This window comes from Eleutherodactylus coqui, chromosome 8, assembly GCF_035609145.1.
Source record: "Eleutherodactylus coqui strain aEleCoq1 chromosome 8, aEleCoq1.hap1, whole genome shotgun sequence".
NCBI classification, from domain to species: Eukaryota; Metazoa; Chordata; class Amphibia; order Anura; family Eleutherodactylidae; genus Eleutherodactylus; species Eleutherodactylus coqui.
Window position 1 is genome coordinate 92,744,578 of NC_089844.1, and position 17,598 is coordinate 92,762,175.

At 43.0% G+C, this 17,598-nt stretch overlaps 1 protein-coding gene across 1 annotated transcript in view; it reads left to right on the plus strand.

The window, feature by feature from the left end:
• SLC11A1 (solute carrier family 11 member 1) overlaps positions 1-16,267 on the plus strand; it is a 34,036-nt gene extending 17,769 nt beyond the window's left edge. The window contains exons 9-15 of the mRNA XM_066576017.1: positions 2,466-2,624; positions 2,951-3,037; positions 4,604-4,723; positions 6,670-6,819; positions 7,015-7,088; positions 10,739-10,892; positions 12,856-16,267. Of these exons, the coding sequence (XP_066432114.1) occupies positions 2,466-2,624; positions 2,951-3,037; positions 4,604-4,723; positions 6,670-6,819; positions 7,015-7,088; positions 10,739-10,892; positions 12,856-12,969 (858 nt within the window). The 3' untranslated portion in view covers positions 12,970-16,267. The remainder of the gene's footprint in view (positions 1-2,465; positions 2,625-2,950; positions 3,038-4,603; positions 4,724-6,669; positions 6,820-7,014; positions 7,089-10,738; positions 10,893-12,855) is intronic.
• Positions 16,268-17,598: the final 1,331 nt, after the last annotated feature.

Below are 17,598 nucleotides of genomic sequence, written 5' to 3' on the forward strand. Positions count from 1 at the left end.
ATGATGCTGTCGACTCACCTGTGTATCTAAGCTTATTATTGTGTAAGGCTGCTTTCATACTGGCTACAAAATTGCGCTATTTTGTAGCGATGCGACAGCGCTGCAAAACACTCGTATGTGAAGCCCGTGGATTCCAATTGGTTCCTTCACATTAGTGACGTTTTGTCTGATGCTATGTTGCTAGAAAAAGATGTTTTGTAGCCCATGTTTCCCTATGGAGCCTCCTTGTTTACTGCAGCGCAGCGCACAAACTTGAGATTTTCGTGGAATGCGATTTCAACATTAGAAAATCCAATCAACTTTCTAATGATAAAATCGTGTGAGAGAATCGCATGTAGCAGCGTCGCGATGCGAGATTTTTTCACAAGAAAAAGCATCCCTGACTCTACAAAATCACGTGTACAGAACTGCGATACCGCTGCGATTCTGTAGCGCCGATATCGCTGTCTCCTGTGTGAAAGAGGCCTGATACTGTGTTGCTGAGCTGGTGTATCTGCATCTAGTATGCGTGATACTGTATGTAAGTCTGTCCTGTGTAACACATTTGGCTGAGCTGCTTTATCTAAGCCCATGATGTGGTACATTGTATTAGTGTATCTAAGCCCATGATGTGTGATATTGTCTACTGCATTGTGTTTCTAAGCAGCCGATCATGTGTGATACTGTCTGATATAAGCCAGTGTATCTAAGCTTATCATGTGTGACGCTGTCCACTAAAATGTCTACCTAAGCTTATCATGTGAGATACTGTCTGATGAGCCATGTATTTAAGCTTATCATGTCTGATACTGGCTACTGAGCTGTTTATCTAAGCGTATATGTGATACCAGCTACTGAGCTGTGTAGCTAAGCCTATATGTGATATAAATTGTGCATATAGGATTATTATGTGTGATACTGTCTGATGTCTTGCTTCCGAGAGACCTTGCTGACTCAGTATAACTACCTTGTGTCTTGGGACTATGCTCTGTCTTGCCATGGTGTATGATTCGTGACATAAAACTGTCTTTCACAACCTTACCTTTGTAGCCGCGTTTGGCTGTTCCTCACCCAGTTTTAAGTCTCCTACACAGCTGTTGCTGTTTCACTTAATGACAGTGTAGCGTCTGAGCGAGATGCGCCAAAGTACAGGAGACTATGGGGATTGCAAGATGGATGTCACGGGTGGCTTTGCAATCTCTCCCGACAATGGCGGCAAAGGTGTCCTACTCAGTCGCAGCACAGTGGCACAAAATATAAATAAAGTTCTTATTATGATGAACAGTGGTTTGTCACGTGACACCAGAACGTCATCCAGGACTGAGGTAGTCAATGGCGGAAATAATTTGACATGAGTCCTGGTAGCTGTTTAGTGTAGCAAACCAGAAGTGCACAGTTTACTTCAGCTTTAATTTAGTGGAAATATAATACAATGAACAGTAGAAATCTTGCAGGATGATTGCAGAACAAATGGTTATACAGTACAGTTGAATTCCTAGTAAATGCAGTTTTCTCTTCAACGCTCTCCCTCTATTGGTACTTGGAAGGTTACCTAGTATGAATTCCCACAGGCCAAGTTATCTGGTGGGCTTATTAGAAGTAAATTATGCAGATGTTGGGATTGGAGTTGAGATGGCCGCTTTACTACTCCTGGCTTTGACTTCACTGGGTTTTGTGTAACTTACTGTTTTAGTGGAACACATTCAACCTTACTCCTCCTTACTGCCAGTAAGACTAGGGAGCCGGTGAATCCTGGCTTCTCTGAAGAAAAACAAGCAGACCTCCTCCCTGCACATTTTCCTCCGACGATTCCCCACGCAGACTCTCTTTCTAAGACTACTCCTTCGCATCCTGCCTTCTTTACACACTTTTTATGCCTTCCATCCCCTCAGCATACTGGCTCATACTACAGTTTTCCTGCTCTGAACTCTCTCTCCTCCCCTCTACCAGTGACATACAACCAATCAGCAGCCAGCTGTTGCCAAGCTTTAGCTTGAGAAGGGGAGAAACTGGGTTTCTCTGATGTAAGGCACTTTCTATGTCTTCTGGAAACACATAGCAAAGTGTAACAGGACTATGAATGTGTGGCTATTCCAGAAGAGCCTCTGGGCCACTACAACTGTATTTCAACCCACATATGAAAATGATGATCATTAACATCCATTTGATATAACTGGTTAGTCATACACCTGACTATAAGCTTACAAAAGCCCTGACTGTGTGCAAGCATACCTAAAAGAACTAAAGCAGTTTTTTTGAAGGCAAAGGGCAGTCACACCAAATATTGATGCGGTTTAGATTATCCTTTTATTCGTTTGCTTCTATTTTTGAAAGCATTCTTACTTTGCAGCATTTTTTCTACACCTGCTAAAAACATTTGCACAGTACAGTATGTGATCATTACATGGTAACACCAGTCTGTGTTCTGTAGTATCGGCCTCTATATTAGGACTACGACTCTTACTGATGCTCTTCCACCTCCTCAGTCCCGGGATATAGACCGCAAGAAGAAGCAGGAGGTGAGCGAGGCCAACATGTACTTCCTGATAGAGTCGACCATTGCTCTGATCATCTCCTTCATCATCAACCTCTTTGTCATGGCTGTGTTCGCTGAAGCTTTTTACCAAAAGACCAACCAGGATGCGGTGAGTATATTTTCTGTATGCACAATAAGAACGAGTATTAGTGCTGATGCCGCATGTGGCTATGGTAACAAGACAGCCATTACTGAGCACTGGCAGCTGGTACAGGACCCTGGGGGATAGTAATGCTTAAAATAAGCAGCCACATACCCAATGATGAAATAATTTCTGTCTGCAGCCACCACTAGAGGGAGCGCCTTACATTCGGGTGCTTGCATTACAGCTACCATTGCTTTCAATGGGATCTATCTGTAAATGAGCTCCCTCTAGTGGTAGCAACAGGCATCAAGCATTTTAGTCAGCGACTGATCTTGTTCCTTACTTTCCAGTACGACATCTGTCTAAACAGCAGCAGCCCCCACACCGGTGTGTTCCCACCCAACAACGACTCCTTATCTGTGGATATCTACACAGGGGTAAGCTCACATCCAGATTTGTCCATATCCAGAAAGTGTGCCAATCACCAGGACAGAATCCCTTTGCAACATGGATTTTATTGTATACTAACTTCTCCAAACTCTGAGCAAAATTCTAATGATGTGGAGCCAAAGAAACAATTGCAGCCCCCCAACTAAAGCAATAGAAGATAAGGTTTTATCTATTATTAACTTTGCTTAATGGCTGTGAGGCCTTCATACACAGTAATATAGTATGTAAAAAGGCATATGTCCACCCAGTTCAGCCTATTACCCCCTAATGTTGCTCTAGAGGAAGGCAAAAAAAAACCCCAATGAGGTAAAAGGCAATTTTCCTCATTTTAGAAAAAAATTCCTTCCCAACTCCAATCTGGCAATCAGAATAATTGTGAATTCTGAAGAATCAGTGATATAACATGTAATATTGTATCGCTCAAGAAAGACATCCAGGCCCCTCTTGTACTCTTATAATGAGTTCACTACGTCCTCAGGCAGAAAGTTCCATAGTCTCACTGCTCTTACAGTAAAGAACCCCCTTGTTACAGTCCTGGGTATAAATAGATGATGGGAGAGATCTCTGTATTGACCCCTGATGTATCTATACATAGATATTAAGTCGCCCCTCAGCCGTCTTGTTTCTGAACTAAATAACCTCTCGATTGGTGCCATTGTATTCAGCGTTATTAGGGTGTCCTTGTTCTCTTGCCAGATTGATTATGGATGCCCGAGACTCACTAATGTGTATGGGGTGAAGGCCACCTGTCTTGTCCAACCCAACAGTAGAGATATTATAGCACAAATTTTGAAAACAATCTTGCTGGCAATGATAGAAAGGTGTGAGATCACACAAGGCATCACAGCCTGCTGCGTGTGGGGCTGCAGAGCTGCAGATCTGTCACAGTGCCCATGTCCACCACCAGAAGCACCTGCAATGGGCACCAGAACTGGGCCATGAAGCAATGGAAGAAGGTGGCCTGGTTTAATGAATCACATTCTACACCACATGGCCGGCCAGGTGCGTGTGTGCCACTTACCTGGATGGGAATAAGACAAGCCGGCAGAGGTTGTGTGACGCTCTGGGCAACGTTCTGCTAAGGACTTAGTTCCTAGCATTCATGTGGATAGGATACGTAGGACCTGCCTACCATTATACAGACAAGCAACCCCCTTTATGGCGCCAGTATTCCGTAATGGCAGTGCCCCTATCAGCAGGATAATGCACCCGGCTGCACTGCAGAAAGTGTTCAGGAGATGAAGGTGATGACTTGTCCTCCAAATTCCCCAAATCTCAATCCAGTCGATGATCTGTGGGATGTGCTGGAAAAACAAGTGCAATCCATGGAGACCGCAACGAGCAACTTACAGGACATAAAGGATCTGCTACTGATACCTTGGTGCCAATACCACAGGACCCTTCAGAGGTTTGAGGAGTCCAAGCCTCAAGGGGTCAGAGAGGGGGGTCTACACAATATTAGGCAGGGGGTTGTGAGGTTATGGCTGATCAGTGTATATGCTCTCATTGTCCTGTTTGTGCCCCTTCTGACGCTGCTTCTTCCCCACGCACAGGGAGTTATTCTTGGCTGCTTTTTTGGGCCTGCCGCCCTCTATATCTGGGCAGTGGGTATCCTGGCTGCAGGACAGAGCTCCACCATGACGGGGACATACGCCGGGCAGTTTGTGATGGAGGTAACAATATACTGTATCTATCATTTGCATCGCTGATTGTTTGTATGTGTAAGGTGGCCATCCACACTGGCGTGTGTTCATTCGTGAAATGCAATTCTTTTTTGTCCAAGAAAAACATACATTTCTATGTTTTGAGTTTTTTTTGTGGGATTGAAAAATGTAGCTTTGTGTTTTTCTGTCACACAAAAAAAGTATACTTTTTATTAACATTGCATTCAATGAAAAGCGGATGGCTGTATGTTACCATACACTTTGTGATAATTAGGAAAAAAAGAGTTGAACTACAAAACTTTATTAGTAAAAAAAGTTTAAAGTTAAAAAAACCTATATTTTTCTTATGAAATACGGATCAAAACGTCTACCACGCATATGATTGTAAAACGTAAACGTATGCTTGGAATTCATGCGTTTTTAGGCTTTTTCTCATCTATAGTTCTCGCATACACCAAACATACATTGAAGTGCCAGTGTGGACGGGTCCTAATATGTATGACTTTAACCCCTTGGAGCCTCAGCATATTATGGCCTCAGGGACTCAGCCCAACTTTTCAATTTTGACAAGTGTCACTTTATGTGATAGTAACTCTGGAATGCTTATTCAGACGCAAAAACACTCACCGCAGTGCAACATATTTTCGCATGAACTAGATTGGATGCGGTAGATTTGCGTGCTTGTCTGCGCATAGTACTATATTTTTTGCACACGCAGAGCCAGTCCACACATGCATGCGACATGCCCTTTCCGTGGATTAAAAGGCTATTAGCCTAGTGAGATCCAAATATGTTCTTTTTTTCACAGTTTTGCGCATTGTTTCACGCACCCCTTTTAATATTTGTGCACCTCTCATAGAATTCTATGGCTGGGTACATACAGGGCGAATTTGCCGCGGAAATTCCGTCTGGAATCCACCTGCAGCTGCTAATCCTGCGATTGGCCAGCCATGTGGATAAGATTTCTCAGAATGCAGCTGCCCTGTTCCCTATGGGAGCGCTGTCCAAAACCCATGGCTAAGTGCCGCAGGTTTTGAAGCAGCGCTTTCCCGACAGAAATCTTGCAGTTTTTCGCTGCGGCCAAACCGCAAGATTTCCGCCAGGATTCTGGCGAGTGAGAACCCAGCCTATGTGGGCTTTTGCTGTGCAAAAATCAGGAAAGTAGAGCAGGTCCTACTTTTTTCTGTGTGCGCAAAACACGCCTGTAAGAATGAACCCATTGAAATCAACGCGTTATATTCTCTGTGTTTAGCGCACGTGTATTTGGTAGTGCAAACAAGCTCTTGTGCCAAGACTGTTTTTTCATGACACTTTACGTTCGTGCAAAACTTTGTGTGTTGTGCGCTAATGTCTGAAAAAAATAGCATTTTTCTAAATTTGTAATCTTTTGCACATAAAACAATTATACAGCACAAAGTAGTTAACAAGTAACATTTATGATACGTTTACTTAATGTTGGCGGCATTTTTATATGTCCTTTTATTTTTATAACGGCAGTTTTTTAAGTTGTGAAGAAAATTTCCAAAGTTTGTTTTAAAGGAACCAATTCAGTGGATTTTAGGGGTCCACATGTTAGAACCCCTCATTTTAAAAACTGCACCTTTCAAAGTAATCAACATGTTATTTAGGAAGTTTGTTAACCCTTTACAGGCTTCACAGAAAATAAAGCAAAGTGAAGGTGAAATTTCAAAACTGTGCGCAATTTTCACATTGACTGACAATGTGTGTGACAAATCGCAGTGTGTCCTATTCTGGTCCACAAGCATCAGACAGCGCAGGACGTGTGTCCGTGCGCTGTCCGATGCGAGTTGCGCCGAGAATTTCGTGTATAACTCGCATGACACGGTCTGAATGCCCCCTAATGTAAATGATATAGGTATAATCGTGGCGTTGTGATGTCATTCATCTCTGCGCCTCCTCTGTCTTCTCAACCCTTCTGCTTTCTTTATATCTAGGGCTTCTTGAACCTGAAATGGTCCCGTTTTTACCGAGTCCTGTTCACCAGATCCTGCGCTATTATACCCACCATATTTGTGGCCGCATTTCAAGATGTTGATCACCTGACAGGAATGAACGATTTACTTAACGTTCTGCAAAGTATTTTGGTAAATGGGTAATACACTTTACAGCAGAGTATAGAAATGGTGACATCACCATATAATGGGGCAGTTAACGCCCCGTGCCTCCGCTATACTGCTAGAGATGTAATGACTGAGCTGGGGTGTAAATCTCTGTATGAACGGAATATAATAGGTTTCATTTACACAAATGTTTCATTTTGTTAACTTGTTCCTTTCCAGCTCCCGTTCGCTCTGCTCCCGATACTGACGTTCACCAGCATGCGCCCCCTAATGCACGATTTCACCAGCGGCATGTAGGTTTTACTGGAGAAATAACTGCTGTAACAAGAATGTTGACATCTACGTAAATATGCAACAATATAATAACTAAAGCAGATGGATTCTGTTACTAGATTGTTATTATGTTTATCATTGCCGTTTTCATCACTCTTGTCAAAGTCTCTGTTTGTTGCCAGTAAACGGGAAGAGTCTTGCTTATATGTATTAAATGACAAAAAGTCCTATCCTAAGTGCGGATTTACACGTGCGTATTTGTGGAAGACATTTTTGCGTATACAATATGCAGAAAATAGAACCCATTTATTTCAATGGGTTGGTTCACAAGAGCTTATTTTCCATGCAAAGTTAGGTCGCGCAAAAAAAACCCACAGCATGTGATTTTTGAGCTTCTTCAGCCAAACATATGCAGAAATACGTTCGCCTCAGTGTCAGTGAGTCATTTTAGCGAGCGTATTGGCACAATGTACTGTATTCTTGCATGGCATGTTCATATGCATGCACAAAATACCCCCACCCTGATTTAAAAGGCTATTTAGCCTAATGAGGTCAAGATGTGTTCTTTTGCGCAGCGTATTGCGCATTTGTGAGGGTATTGACTGCGTGTTTGTACACCTCTCATAGACTTCTATGGGGCCCTTTGTGCACAAGTAGGCAGGAAAATAGAGCAGGTCCTTTTTTTCTTTGTACACACAAAAAACATCCATTGAAATCAGTGTGTTCTTTGCTCTGTATTTTGCGCAAAAAAGGTGCAAATACGATTGTCTGAATAAGCCTTTCCTGTGCATTTGTGCAGGAAATGAAGCCATTGATTTAAATGGTTTCATTTTGACTAGAAGGATTCTTGCGGGATTTTCCTACACGTGAGAAAAGATAAGGCAGCGCCTTGCTTTCTGCTTTTTTTTTCTAAACGTGCGTAATAGCGCAAAATTTAAATGGTAAAAAAAAAACATTTTGACTTGTTTATGTGCCCTGTAGTGGTGACCGTATTGGCGCATGTGCTCGTCTGTTTAATTTCTTATGCACATAATATGCACCAATATAGGCTATGGAGATTTAAAAGGCACAGCAAAAGCGCATGCACAAACGTGAAAAAGGACACATACACCGTGTGAGGAAGCGCGTAAGCCGTCCTCAAATACAGGGGAAATGCCGTGGGATTTCCGTTGGTGAAATCGCTGCAGAAACTCATAAGCTTCTATAGTACAAGCCGCCGGATGGGATTTTAAAGGCTGCTTTCACACAGCTGAGAAAATCATGCAAGATTTGTGCGTTGCAAGACACAAATCACACATGAATATGAACCCTATTCTTTTCAAACGCGTCATATACACTAGCGGCATGTCCTATCTCTTTCTGTTCCTCGAACACATCGCCCATTGATTTCAATGGGAGCTTTATTGCCTTGCATGGTTGTCGCATTCCGTGTAATGTGCATGCGATGCGAGGTTTCTCATTGAAATCAATGCAAAACACTTCTGAGCCTCTATAGTACATGAAACTCGCACAAGAGGATCAGAACTTCACAAATGCGAGGCATTATTGCCTGAAAAATACCTCACATCCGTGGGTACATCACGAGCGCAATATGGCGCTTCCCCATGTGTGTGTATCCTAAATCTCCTTCACGTGGTGCAGAAATTTACGCAACAAATCAGCAGTGTTTTGGAAAAATGCTGCATATTCATAAGTATTTTCAAATAGGGTGGAATATTCCACATCCCTCAATTCCGCAGCAAAAGCCTCACTGCTAACTGCAGATTCTAATGTAGAATTGCTGGAAGGATTATGCTGTACAGATATTGAGGATGAGTATTCCGCAACACTGTGTATCCCGTGTATCTATCTAACTATCTATCTATCCTGTTACCCTGAAAATAAGACCTAGCATGATTTTTCTGGATTTTTAAGGACGCTTTAACTATAAGCCCTACTTCAAAATGAAGCCCTAGTTACAGTCAATAAAAAAAAGTCAATTTAAATAGTGTCCAGGCAGCTATACATGTAAAAAGTAAAATCTTTTGGATTAAAAATTAAAAAAATTAATAACATAATATAGTCTTTTCAGTACTGCATCTAGCTCCTGCTCACTCTCTGTACTTAGGCCAACGACAGAGGAAGACGTCTCCAGATTGCTTTCTGCTGCCCGACCCACCACCTGCGCTAGCGACCCTCTCCCCTCACACCTCCTCCGGTCCCTCTCCCCGGCTGTCATCTCTCTCTTACATGTTTCAGGCAAGCATGTTGCCTTTACTCATAGACTATTGGTCTAAGATTAAGGGCAACATGCTTGGCTGAAATATGTAAGACAGCACACGTCCTTTGTTTCTCCATGTCTGCCTGGATCATTTAATAAAGACTGAAAGCTTTTAATCCAACACTGTACTTTCTCCATTTTCCTGTACATCAGCTGTGGTTTCCAGCCAGTCCTTGCATGGTAGCGACTGCAGAGGAGCTGGTGTCTGGTTTGCATTTCTCTCTGACCTCTGGGACTTTCCTCTCCTCATTCAAACATGCTGTCATATTGCCACTGCTAAAGAAACCGACTCTTGACTTGACCGATATTGCCACCTACTGACCTATCTCAAATCTCCCCTTCATCTCCAAACTATTAGAACGCAGTGAAAAAAAACTGTAGTGGGTAGTCACCCTTAGGGCTATATTCGACCCCGATTTCTACTTTACCCCCTATATCCAATCTCTGGCCCGAACGTGTTATCAGCACCTCAAGAACATCTCAAAAATCCACCCCTTCCTCACTGTGGAAACGCTAAAAACGCTCACTATTGCCCTCATCCACTCTCGGCTTGATTATTGCAACTCACTGCTGATCGGCCTCCCCTACACCAGACTCTCCCCTCTCCTATCCATCCTGAATGCAGCAACCAGGCTCATCTTCCTGTCCAGCCGCTACTCGGACGCCTCTGCCCTGTGCCAGTCACTGCACTGGCTGCCCGTCAAATACAGAATCTAATTCAGACTCACACCCTCATCCACAAAGCCCTACACAGCACCACGCCGCCTTATATTGTATCCCTCATCTCAATCCACCACCCAGGCCACACGCCTCGCTCCACTAGCTAAATCAGCTTAAGCGCCCTTTTAATTCGAACCTCTCATTCCCGCCTTCAAGACTTCTCCAGAGCAGCACCCGTTCTCTGCTATCCTAAACTATCCGGGCAATCCCCGACACACACAACTTAAGGTGTGCTCTAAAAACACACCTCTTCAGGGAGGCATACCACATCTCCTAAACCAAACCCTTCTGTACTCTGCCTGATAACATGCTCCCTGTCCTAGTGACTGCAATCCCTGCTAGCCGTAAACAACCACCCCCTGCAGTCATACCAACACAGCCACCACACGGCTTAAGTCTGACCATTGTCTATGTGTATAGCATCCCTCACTCTCCACCTCACCATACCGTGCACATCTCCAGCCCCTTTACCTTCTGTATCACCCCATTATCTGTAGTATGTAAGCTCGTTGGAGCCCCTCACCCCTACTGTCTCCATCAACTGATTACTAGATGTAACCATAGTTTTGTTTCTATTCCCCCTGTTATGTAAGTGCTGTGGAATATGTTGGCTCTATAAAGATTATTATTATATCTATCTCATATCTATCACAGCATTTTTTCTGAACTTTGTGTTTCTTGTCTCTGCAGAATCAGTAAAACAGTCTCCATTCTCCTCATGGTACTGATCATTGCCATCAACCTGTACTTTGTGGTGGTCTACATCCCGACCCTAGACAACATTGCACTGTATGTGGTGGTCGGGGTCATTCTCTTTTTTTATGGATTGTTCACGTTGTACCTGGTAAGTAAAAGAGGTGACAGAAGTTTAGCGAAAGAAAAGTTGGGTGGAGTTCGCCTATACTGTGATATATCCTGCAGTAGGTCCGAAATTTAAAGGGATCTTCCTGATTTATGTTAATAATAATTTACTGCAAGATCAGTTTACAAATAGTTGGTGTTTGAATTCTTCACCATTGTTATGATCCTTCCGTAGCGCCTAAACACGTGGAGTTGTTTTCCTCAATTTATACAGCAGTGATAATCACGGCCGCATAACGAGACAAAACAAAACCACTGATCGCTATAGGACTTCAGTGGTTTCATTTTTGGCATTCTCGCCCATTAATTGTATGAGTGAGGAAAGATTGGACCTGCACTTATCTTCCTGTGGTTATTTTCAAACTCCTACACTCTGGCGCAGAGTTTGAAAAGCTGGCAAAGGCCAAGGGATTCCTCTCATTCAAGTGCAACTACACTACGTGTCGCCAAGAGTAGTTGTGCCCAGGCTCGTCGGAATAAACCCTCAGGCTGGGTTCACACAGGGCAGATTTGCCGCGGATTACCGTTACATATCCACACTGCGGCAAAACCGCTGCGTTTGCAGTGCAATGCAGCACAAATGAGATTTGCCAAAAAGCTGTTCAGAGGACGGATTTTTTCCGCACAGCTGCAGTGCGGAAATGCAACTGCGGCACGGTTTTAAAAGATGCAGCATGTTCATTCTACGGTCTTTTCCGCAGCGCTTTTTTGTCTATGGACCGATATGGGCGCAGTCAAAGCCGCATCAAATACGCGTCAAAAAGTAAAAAAGCACTGCGGAAAAAACGCTTGCGGATTTTTCCGCACGAAAATCCGCAGCAAAATCCGCAAGCCCGAATTAACCTTTGAACTGCTTTTGCGGCAAAACCGCAACGGAAAAACCACGGCAAATTCGCCCTGTGTGAACCCAGCCTCAGGACGGTTTTTGCACACGGTTTCGTCTTTACACTTTCTTTCAATTGCTCCTTATTTTCAAAGTTCTTGCTTGTTGTCAGTGAATGAGAATACTGTTGTGTACATGCGCAGGCAGTAAACCTGTCTAGTTCTGCTCTCAGCAAAGAAGTAGATACAATTGTGTTCAGCCTCTACAATGCTCTGTGAGCTCAACACATCAGCAGCAGATGTACAGATGTATCTGGCAGTTTGCCAGGTATCAGTCTAGAGTACAGGATGTTAAATGGGTTTTATGACACCGAAACATTAGTGGCAGTGAGGGGGACATATCAGCATTTTAAAAAATTTTAAGGCTGGGTTCACACAGGGCATATTTGCCACGGAAATTCCAGGTTTAGCCAGCCATGTGGACGAGATTGGTCAAGAATCTCTTCTACATGGGACGGCCAATCCGTCGCAGTAAAGCCAGCAGAAGCCGGCACTGCAGCACGGATTCCCCGGCCGCAGCATGTCTATTTTTTTTGCCATTGTGGACGCGCTCCTTTCCATGGGAGGGCCATCCGCAACGAAAAAGCATGTGACCCAGCTGCTCCAAAACCCTCTGCTAAGTGCCGCGGGTTTTGAAGCTGCGCTTTTCCAGATGAAATCTTGCGGGTTTTTCGCTGCGGCAAAACTGCAAGATTTCCGCTGGGAATATGACCCGTGTGACCCCAGCCTTATGCTCACCTCCTGCTGCCTCTCGCTGCTGCTGCAGGCTTCTATTTACATCGGCTGCAGCGGTGATGTCCATTGTTTACCCAGGTGAGTGCTGCAGCCAGCGTGAGGCCGGCAGGGACCTCATCAGTGATATCCTGTAAACCTGCTTAGGAGACAATGTGACAGATTTATGGGACGTCACAGTCCTTCTGTCAGATGCCCCAGCAGTCCAGCACCAGGGAGAGTATGTTATTTCTTATATAGTTTAGGGGTAAAATGGGTGAACCAGGCATAAAGTTATTGAGGTACAAGTCTACATGTCCAAGTTCACCACCGTGAATCATATTCCCTTACAGATCTGGACCTGCTGTCTTGCCCACGGAGCTGAATTTTTATCCTGTGGGAAACACCTTCAGTTTACTTATGGATTACCAGAGGACTACAATAACCCTATGAGGATACAGTACTGAGGACTGGAAATCCTGGACTGTTTGCTAAACTTTGGATTTATCTCATATACCTTTAAGAGAGGTAAGGCTGCTGTCACACCTGCGTTAGGGTCGCTTCAGGGTTTCCATCTCTCGGCTCTGTTTTTGGAGGACAGAAACTGATATAAAATGGAAAAAAACCAGATCATCCTTTTTTCCCCATTGATTGCAATGGGTTTTAAAAAACCAGAAAGCAAACATAAAGGCATCAGTTTGCTTTCATTTCGTTATGTTTCCATTTTTTTGCATGGGGGAATAGCGTAGTCTGTAGCATTATTTTTCCATCCAAAAAATGGAGACCTGACAAAAAAGAAGCAAACAGAAGCCTTTCCATTTTTTTCTAAACCCCATTAAAATTAATAGGAAAAAAACATCTAATTTTTTTTGTTTTATTTCAATTTCTCTCTCCAATAAACAGAGCTAAGAGACGGAAACTCTGAACTGACCCTAACGCAGGCATGAAAGCAGCCTAACAAATGTCATTCTTGAGGTGTCCAGTCCTTGTAATGATGCATCAGGGGTGCCATCTTGTGGAGAATATATATACTGCTGGTGAAACAACATTTAGAATTCAAGGAAGCAGAGGAGCTTCAACTGAACGATCTTCTCAAGTTTTGGAAATTTCTAATTTCCAGTACAAATTTTGGAAAATAGCACCGCCCCAGGTGACCACTACAGGTGAACGCTGCACCAAAGAAGTTTTAAGATTGTTTCTTATACTTGTTGCACTTCTGAAACTTTTTTCTGCAAGAAATACAGAATTCAAGACCCGGTTATGGATGAAATGGAGTTTAGGGCTGTTTTAGAAGGATGCAAATCCAGACTATTAAATGTTGGTTTACGGACTTTTACTGTGATATTCTCAAGACAAATCATGTGGTTACAGGAAAAAGGAAGAAGAGATTATCAGATGTAGGAGACATCTTTGAAAATGCCTCACATTTCACGTGCAATAAGTTCCTAACCACAGAGGTGATAGAGGTTAACAATCTCACATTTTTTAAATTGGTGGACGGCGGTCCGGGTCCTTAAAGGGGTTGTCCAGGGAGCCTAAATTCTTACATGAACCCCCACTTGTGGCCCAGTTCAAACTCCTGGACTCGTGGTCTCTGTGTCCGTCACATCATCAAAGGGACTGCCTATTTGCTTATTTTAATTACTAAGGGAGCGTCCACACTGTCATATGATCATCCATGAAACCCAAAGCCTTTAATGGACCAATAGGCTATGGTGGGTTAAAGGGCCACTCCGGCAAAAACACTCCTGCCCCCATCACTTTAATAGCCTGTTATACTCTGGAGGCCTCTTCTGTGTATTCCAGTCTCTTCCTTGCAGTGTAGCCCCCTTATTAGCTACCAACTTGATGCTGGTTTTCCTTTCACATCTATCCCAAGATGCATCAGCACAGCTATACTATTTATTTCTGCAAGTGGGGGGCAGTTTAATTATCATTACCTCCCATAGTCTTCTAAGTAAGCTACAGGCCATAAGTATACAGTCAGGAGGATGAGCTGTGATCTCCTCTACTATGCCTATGTGATCATAATCAGTAACTGTCACCAGAATCATTGTGTCCCCCTGGAGGTAGGTCTGTGTAACGGCATCTTACAGACTGAGAAACTGACTAGAAAGCAAATGCATAACCCCAAGTAGATGTGAACCAGTCAGAACTGAGATAACATGACCATCTGAGGAGAAAGAGGCCCGGAGATTCAGACAGAAAGAAACAACTAACCAAGGTAACACTAGCCACTTATATATACTGGGTGATAGCTACATAATGAATCACCGGAGAGGCCCTTTAAATGTATGCATTACTCGACTACATTTGACAACAGGGCATAAGTTTCCGTGTGTTTTTTGTGGCATTGAAAAGTGTAGCGTACAAAAAAAGCATACAGAAACATACATTTTCACATTGCAGTTCATGGAAAACATGCGAAATTGTATGGCTGTACATTTCCATATGCTTATCGTATAGTTTTTTTGTGATCAAATGCCTTAAGGTAAAAAAAAAAAGTGTTGAATTTGAAAACCTTTTTAAAGAAAAAAAGAGTTTACAGTGAAAAACGTACACATTATTCATATTAAAAGCAATCAAAGCATATATGGTGTATAAGATTTAAAAGTGCAAGAGCATGCCGGATTCACATGGACATATTTGTGCGTGACAAATGTGCGCGTGTAATACGTAGAAAATAGAACCCATCGATTTAAGTGGGTTCATTCGCATGCATGGATTTGGCGTGTGCAACGTTGTATTCCAAAAAATACGCAAGATGTTCTATTTTCTTGAGAAAGAACACATCTTGAACTCATTAAACTAATTGCCCATTTTAATGTCTGGGAGCAGCGGTGCGTGTTTTTTTGCGACTTGCATGCTGAAAAAAGGACAGTAAAAAATGCTACTGCGCACACAATTATGCAATGTCAATTTGCCAGCGCAGATGCATGTGCAAATACTCATACGCTCGTGTGAATCCAGTCTATGCCAGCGCCTCTCTCTGTCTCTGCAGATTCTTGTTAGCGACATATGAATGGTATTTCTCTAGATCTGTTACTACTCTAATAAAATGCGGCATTTCCACATCCAATTCTGTTGCGGAAAATCTGCAGCATATTTACCACATGTGAGCATACCCTAAGGCTGGTCTCTTACAACCAGATTTGAATTGCGGATTCCGAGATCAGCGTCCACACAGACGATCTGCGATAAAACGCAGGCATTGAAAGGTGTTCACTTTTGAAATTTCCTTCACACTCACAGGTACGAATTGGGTATTACGCGAGTGGAAGAAATATCGCAGCATGCTCTATTTTGCAGCGGACTCCTTTGGCTGATTGATATTAATGGAAGCAATCGACTTGCATCCCATATGCAAAAAAACCCCTGCACTGCATATGACCGCCCGCATGCCTCCGCGGTCATGCACAATTCAATTAATTGCTGTACGTAGGGTCACGCGTAATCTGACCTGGTTGTGTGAGCCCAGCCTGATACCTAATTTAGGTCTTGTTCACATCAGTGTTCGAAGTTCTGTTTGGAATCTGTCACTGATTTCCACAAAAAAATAGAATGAAATAGTAAAATGCCAGCCGGCCAGGAAGCTGAATGGATCGCATTATAGTCAATAGAGTGCATTTGGCACTGTTCGTTTCCATCATAAGGGAGATCATTTTGGTCGTAGGGAAATCCGTAGTTCTGATGTGAAGGAGCTCGTATATAGTTTTTTTCTATGTTTTACTACTTTTAAACAATAAAAACAATTATATAATTTGAGTTTGTGTTACATATTCTAAGAGCCATAACTTTAATTTTCCCTTTGATGGGGATTTGGGGTAAATCTGTTTCATAGTGAGGTTGGGTATGAAAAATGCTGCCTATACGCAATGTATTGCATAAGGACAGCGTTTCAGACGCTGCCTGTACCAATGTATAGGGCTCACGCTGCGTACATATGCAGAAAAATACAGCATGGTGGGATCTATTACTCGTGTGTATCGATACACAGTGTCCACACGCTGGAATGCATAGATCAATGAAAGTCCATTGGCTTTCACTGACTCCACCACGTATCATTCGTCTGTTCAACCCACACATAATACAACACACGTGAAATCACAGTCGTAGACATGAGCCCTAAACTAGTCTGTTAGTTTATCCAACAACCTCCAACGTAATAAGAAATATTGAATGACCAATAGATTAATGCCATTGTAATGACATATAATATCTAACTTCTGGTGAGTGGGAGGAGAACATCCAAGCCGGCTGGATTTGCTGAAACTGCACAACTGTAATAATTCAAATGGCATAGACAAAGTATAATGTGAGAGCTGTGCAAAGTGCGAGAGACTGCAAATCTACACAAAATCTACATGAATCTACACGAAAATAGAACATGCTGCGACTTTTCCGTCGCGCAGTATCACTGCAAGAGAAAAATCGCCCATGTAAATACACCCATTACAAATAATGGGCTGTATCTTCATGCAAGCTTTGTGGGAATTTTGTTAATTGCAAGACTCACTATTTTCTCACCAATGTGAATGCACCCTCACTGTAAAGATGACTGCTGAAAAAGTAGAGAATGCTGGTTTGCTATTTAACCCTTTCAATCCAATTTGTATCCTGGTTTCCCTAAGGGGCTTACGCTTTTTCTGCCGTTATACAACAGCGCTATATGCTGGCTAAAGCCAGTACTGCATGAGGTGACACGTTGGCTAGTCTCCGACAGCAGAGAGGCTGGCAATATACAGTAAGAGAACCCCGATGGACGTCTTCCAACATCAGAGCTGTACGGCCTTAAATTATGTCTTTAGACGTCAGACATTGAATTGGAAAGGGTTAAAGGTGATATGTATATGAGTTGCTAAAAGGATGTATTGACTAAGATTGAAAGAGTACCGCGGGGCAGTAAACAGTTTATCGCCGACCAGACAAAAGCTAGGTAGTTTAGGGCACGTCCAACCAGTAACCTCTGCAATCAATTGAAAGACTTGATTCCACAATCTCTCTACTACAGGGTGTGACCACCATATGTAGCACATGTCACCATTTATTCAGCAGCCTCGAAAGCATAATATGGAAATTGAAGGGTAAGTAGCATG